This window comes from Pundamilia nyererei, unplaced genomic scaffold, assembly GCF_000239375.1.
Source record: "Pundamilia nyererei isolate P.nyererei 1_Seehausen unplaced genomic scaffold, PunNye1.0 scaffold00299, whole genome shotgun sequence".
NCBI lineage: Eukaryota > Metazoa > Chordata > Actinopteri > Cichliformes > Cichlidae > Pundamilia > Pundamilia nyererei.
Genome location: NW_005187700.1, coordinates 585,350 through 601,186, shown reverse-complemented (window position 1 = coordinate 601,186; position 15,837 = coordinate 585,350). Strand labels below are relative to the sequence as shown.

Genomic DNA, 15,837 nt, shown 5'->3' with positions numbered 1-15,837 from the left:
GTTCACACGAGGATTAAAACAGTGTCGGACGATAAAGCTGCGGCTGGTTAGAGATGGTGACCACAAGAATCGAGCCGCCAGAGGAAGGAGAAAACGTCACGCAGTGTGTGTGTGTGTGTGTGTGTGTGTGTGTGTGTGTGTGTGTGTGTGTGTGTGTGCGCGTCCACATGTGAGTCATGACCCTCCATAATAACAGCAACATCTCCCTCAGGCTGAGTCAGTAATGTGAAGCAGACTGAAGGCGGATAGAAAACACGAGTGAATGTGAAGAAGTTCTTTATTTATTCATTTCTACTTATCTGACAGTAATAACAGTTAATGGTTCATTTTATTGAAATGAGTTCCAGGAACCCGAAATGAAGAAAACATCAGAGTTAAGGACTTTTAAAGATTCAGGCGGCTGGATCGAGCAGGGTCCGAGTGTGGGGTCAGGTTCAGTTACAGCTGAATGTTAAATCTGAGGGTTATCTTCCAGTTTTACAAACCCCAGCCAGGGTTTGAGCCGTCACTGAGGAAGCTTCATGCCAAAGAAATCAGTTTAGACTTTAGAAGAATTTAATGCTCACAAAGACAAACATACAAAGTTGTCTCGGCTTTTCCATGTGTGAAGGACTGCAGAGGGAAGCATCATCAAGAAATCCAAAGACTGTCACCGAGAACAGACCGGGCAGAACCAAGCAAAGATTTCAAAACGAGTGAGTCTAAAGAGCCCAGAACCACTGAAGAGACACTCGTGGATGACTCAGCCGAGTCGGGAATCGCACAGGGATGCACTGAGAGGCTGCAGACCGGGAAATAGTCCACTTCTGCATGTCGCACTGAGGTATGCTGACTCTATGCAGATTCTACAGACTGCAGTGTACTTTGGTCAGATCAGATGAAAGCAGAGCTTCGTGCACAGAGTTTGGAGAAAGGAGACGGGCTACGACCCAAAGGAGCATCCCCACAGTGAAGCACAGTGGTGGCAGTATGTTCTGGTGACACTTCAGTGTCTGGGAATCTCATCGAGGTGGGAGGAATGATGAAGATAGAAGGATGTGTGATCGCTCAGGAGACGACTGCAGGCTGTTACCCAGCAAACAGGACACACTGCTGACCGTTAGCATCAGGGAAGCTAATAAGTTTTTGTGAAATCATTTTGTTTTTGCGTGCAAAGTAAAATAATCTAAGCAAACAAAATAAAACTGGCATGTTTTAGAAACACTTTTAAAAGTAGTCAAACAGCAAAAACAATACAAAGAACTGCAACACGTTAAAGAGACACGAGCCTGATCCAAGTCAACGCATCGTTACTTTAAGACCTACCACAGAGCCAAGTCTGCCAGAGCTTATCTTTATATTTTACATGCTGTGGAGCCATTTTTGGGAGCATTTCAAGTTGCTATACATCAATACAACCATTATAGCCCAAATTTTAATAATATGTCTGCATTAAGTTCATAGTAACCTCATAAATTGCAAAACAGTGCAATAAACTACAAAAAAAAATTGAAAATCATTTTTGTTTTTTATTTGCATATATTTCAGTTTTATTCCTCAAAACTGTAAATACAAAAAAGTTGCACAAAATAGTTTCTAGCCACAGGAAATTTATTTTGAGTGTCTTCAAAGTTTTATTTTTGAGATACACCAATTTTTATGTCCTGCAGGGAAAACCAAAATAAATATTATAATGCTAATTTGCAAAAAAACAGCGTGTGCATGAAAATAAACAATTTCCAGCAGTGCAGTTTGAGTTCTAAGCATCCCAGAAACTATTCAGGAAAGCTAAAAGTCAAGCATGACTTATAAAAACACCAGTATAGGCTTATAAGGCCCTGAAGGTAAAAAATAAAATTTTCTGTGAAAACGACGTCACCAGGTCATGGCGGACACGCGATAGTTCGCGCTGGCGTCTATTCCAACGTAGGAGGTGTTATGAACAGCTGATCGGATCGGCAAAGCGTGTTTCTGGAATATTATGTTTATGTTGCTGCAAGTGCTTTTTACGAAATTTTTGCAAAGCTATAAGTGGAAGGAAACCGTGACCGAGCACAAGCTGATGGCATAAGATGTAAGTACAACTTCTCCGGTTCCATATGCAACTAAAATTATTGCGCTAGCTTACATGGTTGCAGTTGTACAGGGATTTAAAAATAGTTACGCAAAACGGAGCGTGCCCGCTCCGACTGGTCTTACAGGTTACAAGCAGGTTAATTATCAGAGATGCTCCGACTGAGCTGATGCTGTTGGAGTATGTAGAACATAGTTTGGGAGCTCGTCCGGGATCTACTTTAACCTCCCTGTAAATCTGCCCATTGCCACGCCCACCTCGTCATTAAGTATTCTTGTCAGCTCAAAGATGATTTTTAAAAGTCTCTGAAACAACTTTGTGCTGCCTGACAGCAGTTTTCAGTTCAATATGAAACTCCGTGAAGCAGGAGCGGTTCCAGCTGCTGCTTCTCTTTATTTAGTTTTATATTTTAATCAGGGTTTCCTGCATGGGTTGGTTTGTGTTCAGTCTGCATCTGCTGATTTCCATCCAGCCAAAACCCCGAGCGCTTTGAACCTTGCAGAAACAGATAATTCACATTTAACGACACCACAGAGAAGCCGAGGGAGAAGAGAAACAGCTCTAACTCTGCTCTCTCATGCTTTTATGAACCTTCAAATGTGATCAGGAAAAGAAACTGTCATTTGTTACAGTGACAGCCTGGAGGATGGACACACTCTGTTGATATCAAGAACCAACGCGATGGCCTCGAAGAGACGTTTGTGACCTTTAAAGTGGTTTAAGACAAAAAGTGCAACACGAGCAGAGCCGCCTGTGTGGTTGGTTTGAGGAGAACTGGAAATCACTTCCACCCAGGCGGCAGTGTGACACAAAACGTTTAAGATGACACTAATCACTTCTAATTGTTTGATAATTGTCCATCTGATTTATGGCTCAAAGCTCGTCCTGCTCCGTCCTTCTCTTGACGTCAACTCTCAGGACTTCCTCAGATCTCAAACAGCTCTTCCTCTGACAACGCTCACGCCTGAGACTCGTATATTTGGATGTTAGAAGCTCTGAGAAAACTCTCAGATCCGTAAATCTGCACCAACAAAGCTGGAGGGTGTGGCCGGAGAGAGGGAGGTCAGAGCGTGCGCTGAGACCCTGAAAGTGTAATTCAGCCCATCTTAGTCTGAAGCAGTTTCTGGCGTCAGAGACGTGTGTTCCTCCCGCAGATGCAATAAAGTCTGTTAATAACAAACAAGCTCACAGAGTCTCCTCAAGCCTGGAGGGAAACTGTCAAACACACCAGAACTACAGCTGGCAGAGACGCTCAAAGAGACACCAGAGAAGAAGAGCCACGCAGTCATCTGGCTCACGGCTCGCCGACCAATGACGCGCTTCGATCATCCGGCTGAGGCGCGTTTTAGAGGCTAAACGCTGTTAAACCGTAACATCGCAGTGACAGAAGAGCGGACACGTCTGTGGTAAACTCTGGTTTGTGACTCTACTGTAGCTACATGTAAGTGCTGCTCTTAAATGTTCCTACAGTAGAGTCTGTGTCTCCTTTCCCAAAGGTTAAAGGTCAAACCACAACACGGCCCTGAGAACTACGACATGCTTACTATGTAAGATAGAGAAACATGTTTCTGCTGAATCAGCAGGAAATCACACCATAATTACTCCTTTGTTTCCTATGAAACCTGATTCTAGTGCAGCCACCTGTAAGTATAACAATGACACTTAAACTCTGTTTAATTAGAAAGGACTGACTGGCCACACTATAAAGTTCAACCCTTTGTTCTGCTGCTGTTGTCACAGCTGAGATCAGCTCATCGTTATTTAATATTCGTGCATCACTTTTCAGTTTTCTTCTGTTTTCCTGACGTCACCGTTTTATTCTTTTATTATCTAACAATGTTGATTCAATGTTATATTTCCTGAGGTTTTTTCTGTCTTTTCTCTGTGTTTCAGGTGTGATATCAATAAAGTTATTGTTAGATAGTGGCCAGTTGAAGTTGTTACCTGGTAAGGTACGATGCTCTCGTGGGCCGTCCCCCAGCGCCTCGCCTCCTTCCCCGCATTCAGGTAGTTAGCAGCAATATGGCTGAGACAGGAAACCTGAGAGAGAGAGAGGCGGCAGTTACACCTGAGCCCGGTCACACGGGCGCTAACAGCTGATCTCTCCTCAGCGTGCACACCGAGCCGCTCACTGCGTCTGAAGAGCTGCTGCAAATATCAGCAGCGTGATGAAGGCACATCATGGATCACACTTACAAACATGATGATGAAGCTGCAGAGTTTAACACGGTCACCGAGTCTGGAAACATCACGGTTAGTCAGGGTCATGAATTTATAAAACAATTAACCCTGTCAGCTTTATTTCCCCAGCAGGTAACGATGAGGTTAAAGCTTCTCCAACGTCTTCACCGACACGCCTGCCTCAGCGAGTCACATGATGCTGTGAGGTGTGCGTGCTGCTCACAGACACCTGAAGGGTTACTTCAATATTTCCCTTCATCAACTTGAATCAAAGAATCTGCACTTCAGCCACATCACGATCACCTGACTCAAACTGCAGCGAGTCGCTGCAGAGACGCTCGTGGACGGTTTCTGTTGTTCTTCTACAAACGAAGCTTCAAGGATGACCCCCCCCTCCCCCCGGGTCAGGGTGCTGACAGGTTTTTATCTTCTTATCAAACTATTCTTCTGCATGACACTGACTTCCTCTGACTCACCACGACTGCTTCAAGCTGAGCTTCAGACTGTTTGACTCTCCTGCGCCTGAAGCTCTGTGGGACCTGCAGGCAGCTCGTAGCGGTTCCATCCCCCCGACGCTCACACGCTCCACACGGACTCGGATCAGAGCGCTGTGCGCGCTCATTGTTCGCACTGCGGCCGGCGTGCCTGTGGTCGCAGCACTTCAGACAGGAATGCAGTGGGATTTAAGAGGGGGATTGTGGGTATTTTATTTGTAGCAGCCTCAAGACTCGACCGCAAGGATCAGAACCTCACAGCCTTGTTAACCAATCACAGGAGGCGTGCTACAGATTGGTGTATGCAGTCATATTCATCATCATCCTTCATCGTGAGTCCAGACTTCAGGTAACATTTCTGTTCATGGGTTAAATTTAAAGGTTGGAGCTCAGGATGCTGGTTGGTGTTTGTTGGTGCCGTTTATGAATCTTCTTGGCAGGTCGGTGCTGAGGAGCACGGACGCTGCTCCGGTCCCGCATGCTGGACCAAAACTCAGCGAGACACACGTTAACTTTTATCCACATGTCATCCCATCATCTGTCCCTTTCTGTCCAAACACGACCCCGCTGAGCTGCCCAGTGCTTTCAGGCCGAAGCAGCTGTTTGTTTCTAAACTGCAGACTGAGACTCTCTGCAGGATCATAAAGTCCTGAAACGAGCTGAACTCGGTCGTATCGCAGCGCCTTTCCCAGCCAGAGAGGTGAAAAATGAGAATGCAGAAAACATAAAACATGCCTTTAAAAGCAACACTGTCAGACAAGCAGCGCGTCCTGACACTGCAAATCAAATGCACCCCGGGAGGCTCGCACAGTGCCGGGTCTAAGCGGGACGCGGGTCCCGTCCGTCTCCGAGTCCGGGTGGTTGCAGGATTAAGAATCGCTCGCTTTATTTAAACAGTCAGAGAAACACTGACGCGTCTGTTTAAACTGATCAGGATAAATCACAGGCTTGTTCCAATGCCTCCACCTTGCTGCTCCACACACAGCTGCAGCGACTGCTTATCTGCACCGTCACAAACACTCCATCGATCAGCCAGCCTCAGCGCTTTCATTTACCAGCTGACCCTGAACACAGCGCCGTACCTGCTGCAGGTAAGAGCGTCTGCTCAGCTGATGTGTCCTGAGGCTCTGACTGAGCTTGTGTGTCACCTGAGTGGGTTTCAGCTGCCAGCTGAGCGTCACAGCGCCCCCACCTGTACATCACTTCCTCTCAGCACCTGGAGTACCCGCTGGTCTGCTGGCGTCTCTTACACTGCATTCACCTGTGGAGAATGCTGAGAGCTGATTGGCTCATCGTCAGGTGGTTTTACCTGTGATGACAGCAGGTTGCAGTCGATGTGAACTCCTCTGCCCGTCTTCTGCCGTTGCAGCAGGGCGGCCATGACAGCTCCGTGTGCGTACAGCCCCGTCGCCAAGTCCGTCATGGCGACTCCCGGACGCACCGGGTCGCCGCCCTGCCAGCAGAAACAGAGGATTATGGGAGATGATCCAGAAAGCTGACGTGCTGTGAACGCGTCAGAGTCAGTACTTCCTGTCAGTGCTGAGATTTACAAGGACTCATTCCAGATTAATCCTGTGCAAAAGTCTTGAGCCACCCCTCGTTTCATATACTAAGGAAATCTGTCTCATTATTATGTATGAAAGTACAAACACAGGAAATAAGGAACGCTGAGTTTGCACAACAACAAGCCTGAAGCTGAACATTTGGTGTGAGCATGTTTGTTTCTATCTGTGCCTCTTTCTGTAGGACAGGGCTGTCAGAGGTCTGCAGGCCTCACTCTGCTAAAGAAACAGGATCAAGTGATGTGTGGGAGTAAAGAGCCTAAAGGTCACATTTAAACCTGGTGTCTGTTCTGTGCACAACACTGGTCGTCCCCCGAGGAAAATGCTCGGGTACAAGGACTGGACTGAAGGTGAGACATGAAGCAGCCAATGTTTACAGAAGAACTGAAAGAGCTTCAGGAAGCTGGAGCCACTCAAACAATACAAGAAGTTCTGGCTGCTTGGAAGGAAAACAGAGAAACGAGGGGTGAGTCGAACTGTGAGGACATAAAGTTTCATTCAGTAACTAGTAAATCAAAGATGAACTCTAAACTGCTTCAACATTCTTCATCTGTTCATGACCGTAAGTTTCATGTGCCTGGCTTTTATTTTGAAATAAAATATCTGCATCCTGAAGACTGTTTCACAGTGTTTACATTCTCAGCTACGATGACGAGCCAAGAAAATGTTTAACATTTTAATTTGAAGTTCACTTTCTGCACTTCCTGCGTGCTGATATTTCTACAGCCGCGTCGCAAAGTTCTGTAAAGTGAAGCCAGACATCAGGTCAGAGTCTGACAGTAACATCACAAGTGTTTCATTTGTAAAGACATGGAAACCTGTTCATGCTCAGCAGGATCAGGACGTTACTGAGCATGTGCGGTCTGAGTCTGACCTCGGGCCCGGTGATGTGCATCATCCCTGACACTGCCGAGGCGATGGAGTCGTACCCTGGACTCTGAGCGTGAGGACCGGTCTGTCCGTAGCCTGAGCGCACACACACACACACACACACACACACATTACTGCCTCGGTGCCAGTGGTCTGGTTTCTCTCTGACCTGAGTGAAAACACAGCAGGGAATCAAACCATCGGCCTCTCGGCGTCTCCTCTTACAGGAAAACCACATTCCAGCTGATGTTGAGTCTGCAGCTGTGACTAAACAACAAGACGGGTTTCCTAAACAGTCCGAGCTCAAAGCTCGCTTTATATCAGGAAACAAAGAAAAATCCCACAAAGACTTTGAAAATGATAAGCAGCCACAGACAGCCTGAGAAACAGCCGTGACCTCCGAGGCTCGCTGAGCGAACATCTGCAGGAGAACGATGTCAGTGCGCGGCTCCGTGCACGTCGTACGTGCACATCTAAACATCTGTCCTTGTCGTCTCTGGTGGGGTCGAGCTTTTCATTCGATCACACCTGAAACCAGCGACTCGGACCGTGAACTCATCAGGAGTGTCTGCTGACCTCAGACCAGCTGAGCAGTAAACTCTGTTCCCCATAAACGTCTGTACAGTCAGGCTTTGCTCTACGAGTCGCCCCCCGCTGGACATTAAAGAACATGCAGGTTTTATGTCCATGTTTTGTGAAGCGCCTGTTTAAATGTCAACGAGCTGATGAACACATGGAAGATCCACACTCTGTGGACCGGTTCTTCCTGTGGAAGTGACACCAGAACTTAAACCTGCTGCTGCTCTTTGCTCTGCGGGACAAACGTCCAGGACGTCGCTCCGAAAGCTCAGGATGAAACCAGGCCGTAAATCTGCCCACTGCATCCAGCTGCTGCAGCTTAATGAGGCCTCCTGGGTAATGTAGTTCATTTCTCCTCAATAAAGGACGGGAGGGGCTGGAGCAGTGAGAGCGACACGGAGAGGAATGAGGGCAAAGGACACAAACAGGAAATGGAAAGAAAACAGAAGAAAGGAGGCGGAGCAGAGAGAAAACTCCTTCATCGTTTATGTCGCTCGTTTATTCTCAACACATTTTCCATCAGCTCTCCTGACGGACGGGTTTTAACGGCACTCTGCCCAAATCCTCGCTCCACCCTGCAGGGTCACAGCTCTTTACTCCACCCGAGGAGTGGAGTGAACCTTATTAGTGCTCGTGTGGAGAGGAAGAGTCACCCTGTGGAAGAGTGACACACAGATTCCTGTTTGCAGACATCCATGAACTTCTTCTGAGCAGCTCCACCCTCCCCCCTCTGCACGTGCTCAGACTACCTCCACCTCTCTGACTCTGAGCTGTCCTTCTGTCACACTCGTCTCCACCCTGCGTGCTCTCTGTGGCTGGTTGACCGCAGGTATTTAAACTCCTCCACCTTCACCACCTCTGCTCTGTCTTGCTTCTCTTCTCTGCAGAGCACACCTCCACCTCTCCTGTGCTGTAACATCACAGCCTGCAGACAGGAAGCAGAGCGCTCTGGCAGGAAGTCTGTTCATACTGTGGAGTCTGACCCCATCTAGTGGCTCAGAGGGAGAACTGCAGGAGGTGGAGGTGTGTTTCCACAGCTCCTAAATCCATCAATACTGGACGTTCCACAGTCCTTGAATCATGTGACTTGAGTGGGTGGAGCCTATCAGCTCCATTTTTCCACTCCTTTAAAGGTTCCTCAGACACACCTGGAAACACGGGGGTGGGGCCTGAAACACATGTAAGCCTGTTGAAAACTGTTACCTGTTATGGAGCAGTAGACGAGCCGAGGGTTGAGTCCGCTCAGCTGCTCGTATCCCAAACCCATCTGACGGAGTTTCCCCGGCACGTAGTTTTCCAGCAGCACGTCACACACTCCTGCGAGCTGACACACAACCAGAGAGTGGAACAGGCTCAGGCAGAAACACAAACCTGGTCACTGTGTCGTACCTGCTGGACGATCTGTGCTCCTCTGGGATGTTTCAGGTCCACGGCGATGCTCTGAAATCACAGTTCATCCCAAATTATCCCAAACACGGATGAAGCATCGGCGTCAGGTGAGCGAGGGAGGCTGACGTTTGACATGTTTGCTCTGTTTACAGCTGAACACCTTCCAGTTTGCAGACTGAACCCTGTCAGAGTCCTGCTGATGCTTAAACTGTTTCTAATGAATGTGTTTGTGCCGACTCGGCGCTCACACACCAACCTTCTTGTTCCGGTTCACGCTGAGGAAGTAGGCGCTCTCTGACGCCACAAACGGAGGACCCCAGGCTCTGGTGTCGTCACCTGCACCTGTTTGACAAAACGCACAAACACTATCCCACAATGCTTTGCTCACAGCGGGGCAGGAATGAGGCCCAGCGCTCACCTGGTCTCTCCACTTTGATGACCTGGGCTCCGAGGTCTCCGAGGATCATGGAGGCGAAGGGCCCGGCCAGAACTCTGCAAACATGAACATCCACGTTAGTGCTGAGCCTCCACACTGCCAACAACTCAGAGTGTTACTGCAGCGCTCACACTCACCTGGTCAGGTCCAGGACTCTGACGCCCTCTAGTGGCCGAAGGGTTTCACCTGAAATTCAGACGAGAATCCCAAAGAGGAGGAGAGTCAGCTTTGGTGTTCCTGACAGGTAGACAGTGTTCCTGCTTCAGATGAGAACAGCTGAAACTCTGTTTGAGCTTTGTTAAATATCTGTGGGCCGGAGGAGCGGCACACCTGCGGGCCGGACTCACTCTGAGTGTGAAGTGAAAGCACAGATCAGCCTGACAGCAGCTGGGTTCTCAGACCCAGCAGCAGAAGTATAAAGCAGGAGGAGCAGACCCCTCTGCACCCTGCACATCTTCTCTGGTTCGTGTTCAGAGCTGCTTTAATTCCTCATGTCACAGACGCAACAGGGTGAAAGCATTCCTTAGATTTTAGTCCACGTTAACATGACATCACCATGACATCATTATCCTCCACATCCCAAAGCTGAGGTCAGCAGCAGCACTGACGCTCAGGTGGTGCTGACAGACCTCCACAGCATCACAGCAGCAGCAGCAGGCTGAGCACTGGCACAGGCAGGACGGATCCAGGCTTTAAACTCTGAGCCGAGCACAGCAGGAAACCTTTCTCCATCTTCTGCTGTCTGTTTGTGAGTCTGTGTGAGCTGCAGCCTCAGCTTCCTGTTCGTACTCACAGGAGTGACACTCCTCTGACCTCAGCAGGTCATTTCCTGCCCGACCTGCTGCTTGCTGGATGTGAGCTCAGGGATGTCTGTGTGGAGATCTCAGCTGAGCAGCAGTTCCTGAATCACTCAAAGTTCCCTAAATCTGCTCTTCATCATGATGCACCGAAATGCTGCCTTGCGATAGGCTGATTAGTGTGCACCTAAAGTGTACCTAATAAAGTGGCTGGTTAGTGTTATAAAAGCATAATTACGTTATTGTAAATGATTGCACACCCTAATTATATTTGGATCGTTTAAAACGTTCTGTGTGTTTATTATTCCAACGTTCCCGCTTTTCCAGCCCGCTGACCGGGAGGTCTGTTTGTTGGACTCAGCGGAAGTGGAGCTGCTCTGCGACAGCTTCACACACCTGAGCAGACTTTGACCAACAGCAGGTCAAAGTTCAGAAGTCCTTCAGTGTAACACGCTTCGGAACACGCAGGCTCATTTACCTGTGTGCACGCCTGCAAGGTTTGATCATGTGAGCAGCTGTTTGTTACCGATGAGCCGATCGGTCCTGTCACCGGATACCTGGACTGTTCGGCTAATATTAGCCGGCTAGCTTTAGCAGCAGGGCCGTACCTGTCCGCGTGCTGGACTCCCACCGCCCGCCCCCCGGGCATCTCAGCGGCTGCAGCGGCGACGCGAAACCAGCCGGAGAGCGAGCCCCGAGACGGCGCTTCAGCACCCCGACACACGCAGACATCGTCCACCTGTTAGCATCAAGCTACACGAACGATGCTTCCGGCCTGAGCCTTTCAAAGTAAAACTCAGCCCAGACGCAGTCTTATGTATGTCGGCTGTTAGGACTTGTTTCAGAGCCGTTTGTGGATGTTTGGCTTTGAAAGGCCCCTAATATTGTGACGTGGAATATCAATGGTTGTAGTACACCAATTAAAAGGGAAAAAAGTCCTAAGCTATCTTAAGTCCCGTAGTGCAGATATAGCATTTTTACAAGAAACGCATTTTGAAAATGAAACGAGATTGGGTTGGGAAGGTGTTTCATAACTCTGTATCTAGGAAAAGCCGTGGAGCTATAATACTTATTAATAAGAAAATCAACTTTGTACCATTGCGAGAGTTTAAAGATACTGAAGGACGAGTAATATGTCTCCAAGTACTTATAAATGGTGCGAAAGTAATACTATGTAACATATATGCCCCAAATAGGGAAGACCCCAACTTTGTTGCCAAAATAATTAAGATATTAGGTGATTTTGAGGGCCAGCTTGTGCTGGGAGGAGATTTTAATCAGGTTCCGGATCAGTATTTGGATAGGAGTGGTGCAAATCTAGGCCCTAGTACAAAAAATAAATCTGCAGCAGCTATCTTTAAAGAGGAAGCCGGGTTGGTTGATATCTGGAGACTAGTACTTCCTTTAGAAAGGGAATATAAGTTTTACTCACATTCTCATAAAAGTTATTCCCGAATTGATTATTTTTAAATATCTAGTTTGAGCACTGATCTGGTAACTGTGATATAGGTATGATCATATTATCAGATCATGCCCCAGTAGAACTAAATATAGACTTACAGGTTGGGAAATATAATCGGGGCAGGTGGAAACTAAACCCAAGTCTTTTACAGGATGAACAATTCGTGGCAGCATTAAAAGATGATATTAACTTTTTTTGGGATGTAAATATTGGGACCACAGAAAGATTGGCTACTGTATGGGACACCCTAAAGGCCTTTATTAGAGGCAAATGTCTGGGATATAGTTCAAAGAAGGCAAAAGAAAGTAAACAAAAAATACAGACTTTGGTAAAACAGATAAGTCATTTGGAAAAATAATCGGCAGAAAATTATGTAGAGAGTAACTTCAGAAAAATATGCCAATTGAAGTTTAATCTTCATGAAATTTATAATAAGAAAGCAGAGTATGCATTGTTCAGGCTTAAAACAAATTTCTATGAGAATGGAAATTATCAGCTTTCAATTTCAATGTGTTAGAAAAAGGGACAGAATACTTAGGAATAACACTTAATCCGAATGTCGATGAGATTATGAATGATAATGTAGGAAAACTACTAACTAGGATTAAAACTAATTTGGAGAAATGGAGCAAGCTGAACTTGACATTATGGGGCAAAGTAAATACGATAAAGATGGCAGTAGCTCTTCTGATCAATTATTTCATTGGAATGATACCAATTTGTATTTCACCTCAATTTTTCTCAAGATATGATAATATGATAAAACACTTTCTTTGGGATGGTGGTAGACCGCGGATTAATCCTGGTCGACTGTACCAACCGAGACAAAAAGGAGGTTTGTCCTTACATAAAACATTACAGCATCTCATTTGAGATGTTCAAGCTGTGTAAACACTGGGCACCTAGACTGGGTTCTAATGGAACGTGAACTGGTCTTTCCATTCACTCCCATTGAGGTGTTGGCTCAAAAACCGGACAATAAAGGGAATAGAGTAGACAACCCTATTTTAAAGTTTTCAAAAATGGTGTGGCAAGAGGTTCGCAAGAGCTGTAATCTCTCCCCATACTTTCAAAAATATGCACCACTGTGGCTCAACCCCAAAATAAAAATAGGTAAACAAACAATTTATTGGCCACAGTGGCACAAAAAGGCATAACATTAATAAGTGATTTATATGAAGATAACATGTTTATGTCCTTCAATGATTTGACAGTAAAGTTTAATTTGGAAGGACCCGGCCATTTTTGGCGATATTTACAAATGAGAGACTGTCTGAAAGATAAAATAAAATTGTCTCAGGAGAAAAATGTCATAGAGAATTTTTTTGTACTTCCACCCTTAACTGCAAAGGCATCAAAATGGTATCATTTATGTCATTGGGTTAAAAACAACAGATGTAAGTCTTAAAAGGGCTTGGGAAAAAGATCTGGATTGTTCCATCGATGAGGGAACATGGGATTCAATTATTTCTGAAAATGGGTTCTACATTATGGAAGCTAGAGGCAAATGTATTCAATATAAAAGACTTCATAAAATGGGAACCAGTAAAGACGACCTGTGCTGGAAGTGGCAAGAAGGAAAAGGTACGTTAGTACATGCTTTATGGGAATGTCCATTGGTCTTCCCAATATGGGAAAATGTTTTAAAATATATGGAGGGTTAAATTACCTAGATCACCAAGACTGTGCCTATTGGGGGACAGAGGTGAGGTGCCAAAGTTAGACAAAGCAGGCTTTAGAGTGTTAAGCACTGGGATTGTGAAGTGTGCTCGTCTCATTTTAGCACTTTGGAAAGACCCTCGGACTCCAACCCTAAAAAAGTGGAAAATGACTGAAAATGCTGCATGTGAGAAAATGCTGGGAAGACTGAGCAGTAAGACAGAGACTCTAACAGAACAATGGGACAGGTTATTTTGTTGATATGGGCCTACAACATGAAGACAATGTGAGATACAGTATGAATTAAGAATTAACTGTGTGTGCAACAGTTTATTTATTTAATTTATATATTTATTTATTTTTCTTCACTGAGTGGTTTTTTTGTTGTTTTGGGTTATGTTATGGTTTTCTTAATTGTTCAAAAGAATAAAAAACTTTAATTAATAAATGGCCCCTAAGCTTCTGTTTCATCTCACAGAGCTAAACATCAGTTTGTCTCTCAGATGAACCTTCGATTAATGAGACAAGAAACAAACATCTATAAAACCACTTTAGCCGGATCTGCGTCCTCGTCGGGATGGAAACGTTTAGATTGGTGTCTCCGTTACTGTCAGCATTTATTCTGTTTACCGGTGGGGAGCAGTAGCACGCCCACATCTCGATAATAGCCCTTATTCCAAAGAAGAAGAAGAGGAAGCCGGATCACGTGACCTGTTGGCGGTCAGTTCAGGCCCCGGACTCATCAGGAGGACGTGGATCCGACGCAGAGGCTGGATGGTGACCCCAAACTGACCTCCTGTAAGAGTATCTACTTGATTGATATGTCATGACAAATGCGCGAGCAAGAAAATAATCAGAGCAAATCAGTTCACGTGCGCAACTAAGTTTGGCGCGCGCAGAACTCGGCAGCCGCGCGCACGTCAGTGCAGACGCTTCAGTAGAATCATTAACGTGAAGTAATCCAATGACAGCGGTCACCGCACAGCAAACAGTCACTGTCAATAATTCATTCAGCGAACTTTATTCTTCACGTTTAAAATAATGCCGTTGAAAACAGTGTAACTCGGTTTAACGCAGGAACCTGAAGTGTCCATCAAAGTGACCGATCACATTAGGACTATGGGGTCCGCCTCCAAACTGCCAACTGTATTTACACGAGCGTGATTTCTCTCCGAGCAGAGAGCGCGACGCTGCAGCAGCGCCTGGAAAGCAAAGCAGACATTGCACGAGGGCTTCTTTGTGCGCGCGGCTGTCGAGGTCTACACGCGCGAAATTTAATTACGCGCATTGTTACAACATAATTATCATTCTGTGGGCCGTGGAGGGAAGAGTCAGGCACAACACCCGTGGGTGCAGAGCTGATAGCCTGGGATCACTTTACTCTCTCCTCTCAGAGTGAAGACGGTGATGGAGGAAGAGGAGGAGGGAGCAGAGGGGAGCAGGTGGTCCCAAGAAGAGCCTCCGTATTTCAACAGTGACCCTGAGTCTCCAAAGTAAGAGTGCGCTGGGTAATGACGACTGTAACAGCTGATACACTCACCTGTGACGTCACATGGATCCTGTTAGTGTAGCTGTTTGTTCACACTGACTACTAAATACTTTTACTTTGAAATGTCAGGCACACTTACACATGTCACCAAACCAGACACACATCAGGCGAACAGTATGTATTCATATGTATTCACTCACCAGCTGCAGGAAACAGAATCAGGTGAGGTCCTCAGGTGAAGCCTGAGTGTGTGGTGTTTGCTGTGACTGGGAAAATCGGAAGGCCTCCTTGTGTAGCGTCACCCAGAACAGTAGGAAAATACTCGTGTGGACAAACAGTGCAGATCAGGTTTTTATTATTTTCACTTTACTGCAGGAGGTCGTTTGACTGTTGTTAGAGCGATACAAATGAAAACGTGTGTGTGTTTGCAGAGGTCAGAGGTCACAGTCTCCAGTAACATGCTATCTGTCCGTGAGGAGCCACTGGTCTCATGAAGAACCTCCATGTTTCAGCAGTGATCCTGAACCCTCAAAGTAAGAAGCAGTTTCTGCTGTAGCATGGACTGATGGAGTCCGTCTTGTTCAGTGAATCATTTACACGACGATCCGTGAGTGCGACCTTTAAACTGTCTGTGTGTGAGGGGAGAATGAAACCAGACAACAGAAAGGCACAAGTTAGAGAACAGATTCCAGCGTGCTTGGAGGGGTGAAAGGTCTGAATAGAGCCTGAGTGATGAGGGTCACTTGGCCCATTGGCGCATATTGGTGGGTGGGCAGGGAGTGAGTCTGGAGGTGTGAGACCTGATTGACCTGAGACACTGACCAGGTCAATCAGCTGGTGTGCGGGGTCACCTGTGATGGCTCTGG

At 46.5% G+C, this 15,837-nt stretch overlaps 1 protein-coding gene and 1 long non-coding RNA gene across 2 annotated transcripts in view; one reads left to right on the top strand and one right to left on the bottom strand.

Moving 5' to 3' along the window:
• Positions 1-11,282, bottom strand: part of sugct (succinyl-CoA:glutarate-CoA transferase) — a gene marked incomplete at its 3' end in the record, with an annotated part of 14,349 nt that extends 3,067 nt beyond the window's left edge. The window contains exons 1-9 of the mRNA XM_005751110.1: positions 10,970-11,282; positions 9,702-9,750; positions 9,547-9,620; positions 9,385-9,470; positions 9,129-9,179; positions 8,943-9,063; positions 7,165-7,256; positions 6,038-6,181; positions 3,998-4,093 (exon numbers count right to left, since the gene is read on the bottom strand). Coding sequence (XP_005751167.1) covers positions 3,998-4,093; positions 6,038-6,181; positions 7,165-7,256; positions 8,943-9,063; positions 9,129-9,179; positions 9,385-9,470; positions 9,547-9,620; positions 9,702-9,750; positions 10,970-11,093 — 837 coding nt within the window. The remainder of the gene's footprint in view (positions 1-3,997; positions 4,094-6,037; positions 6,182-7,164; positions 7,257-8,942; positions 9,064-9,128; positions 9,180-9,384; positions 9,471-9,546; positions 9,621-9,701; positions 9,751-10,969) is intronic.
• Positions 11,283-14,191: 2,909 nt separating this feature from the next.
• Positions 14,192-15,499, top strand: LOC102200918 (uncharacterized). The gene is made up of 3 exons (XR_312229.1): positions 14,192-14,280; positions 14,877-14,975; positions 15,403-15,499. It is a non-coding gene; the product is annotated as an uncharacterized LOC102200918 (long non-coding RNA).
• Positions 15,500-15,837: the final 338 nt, after the last annotated feature.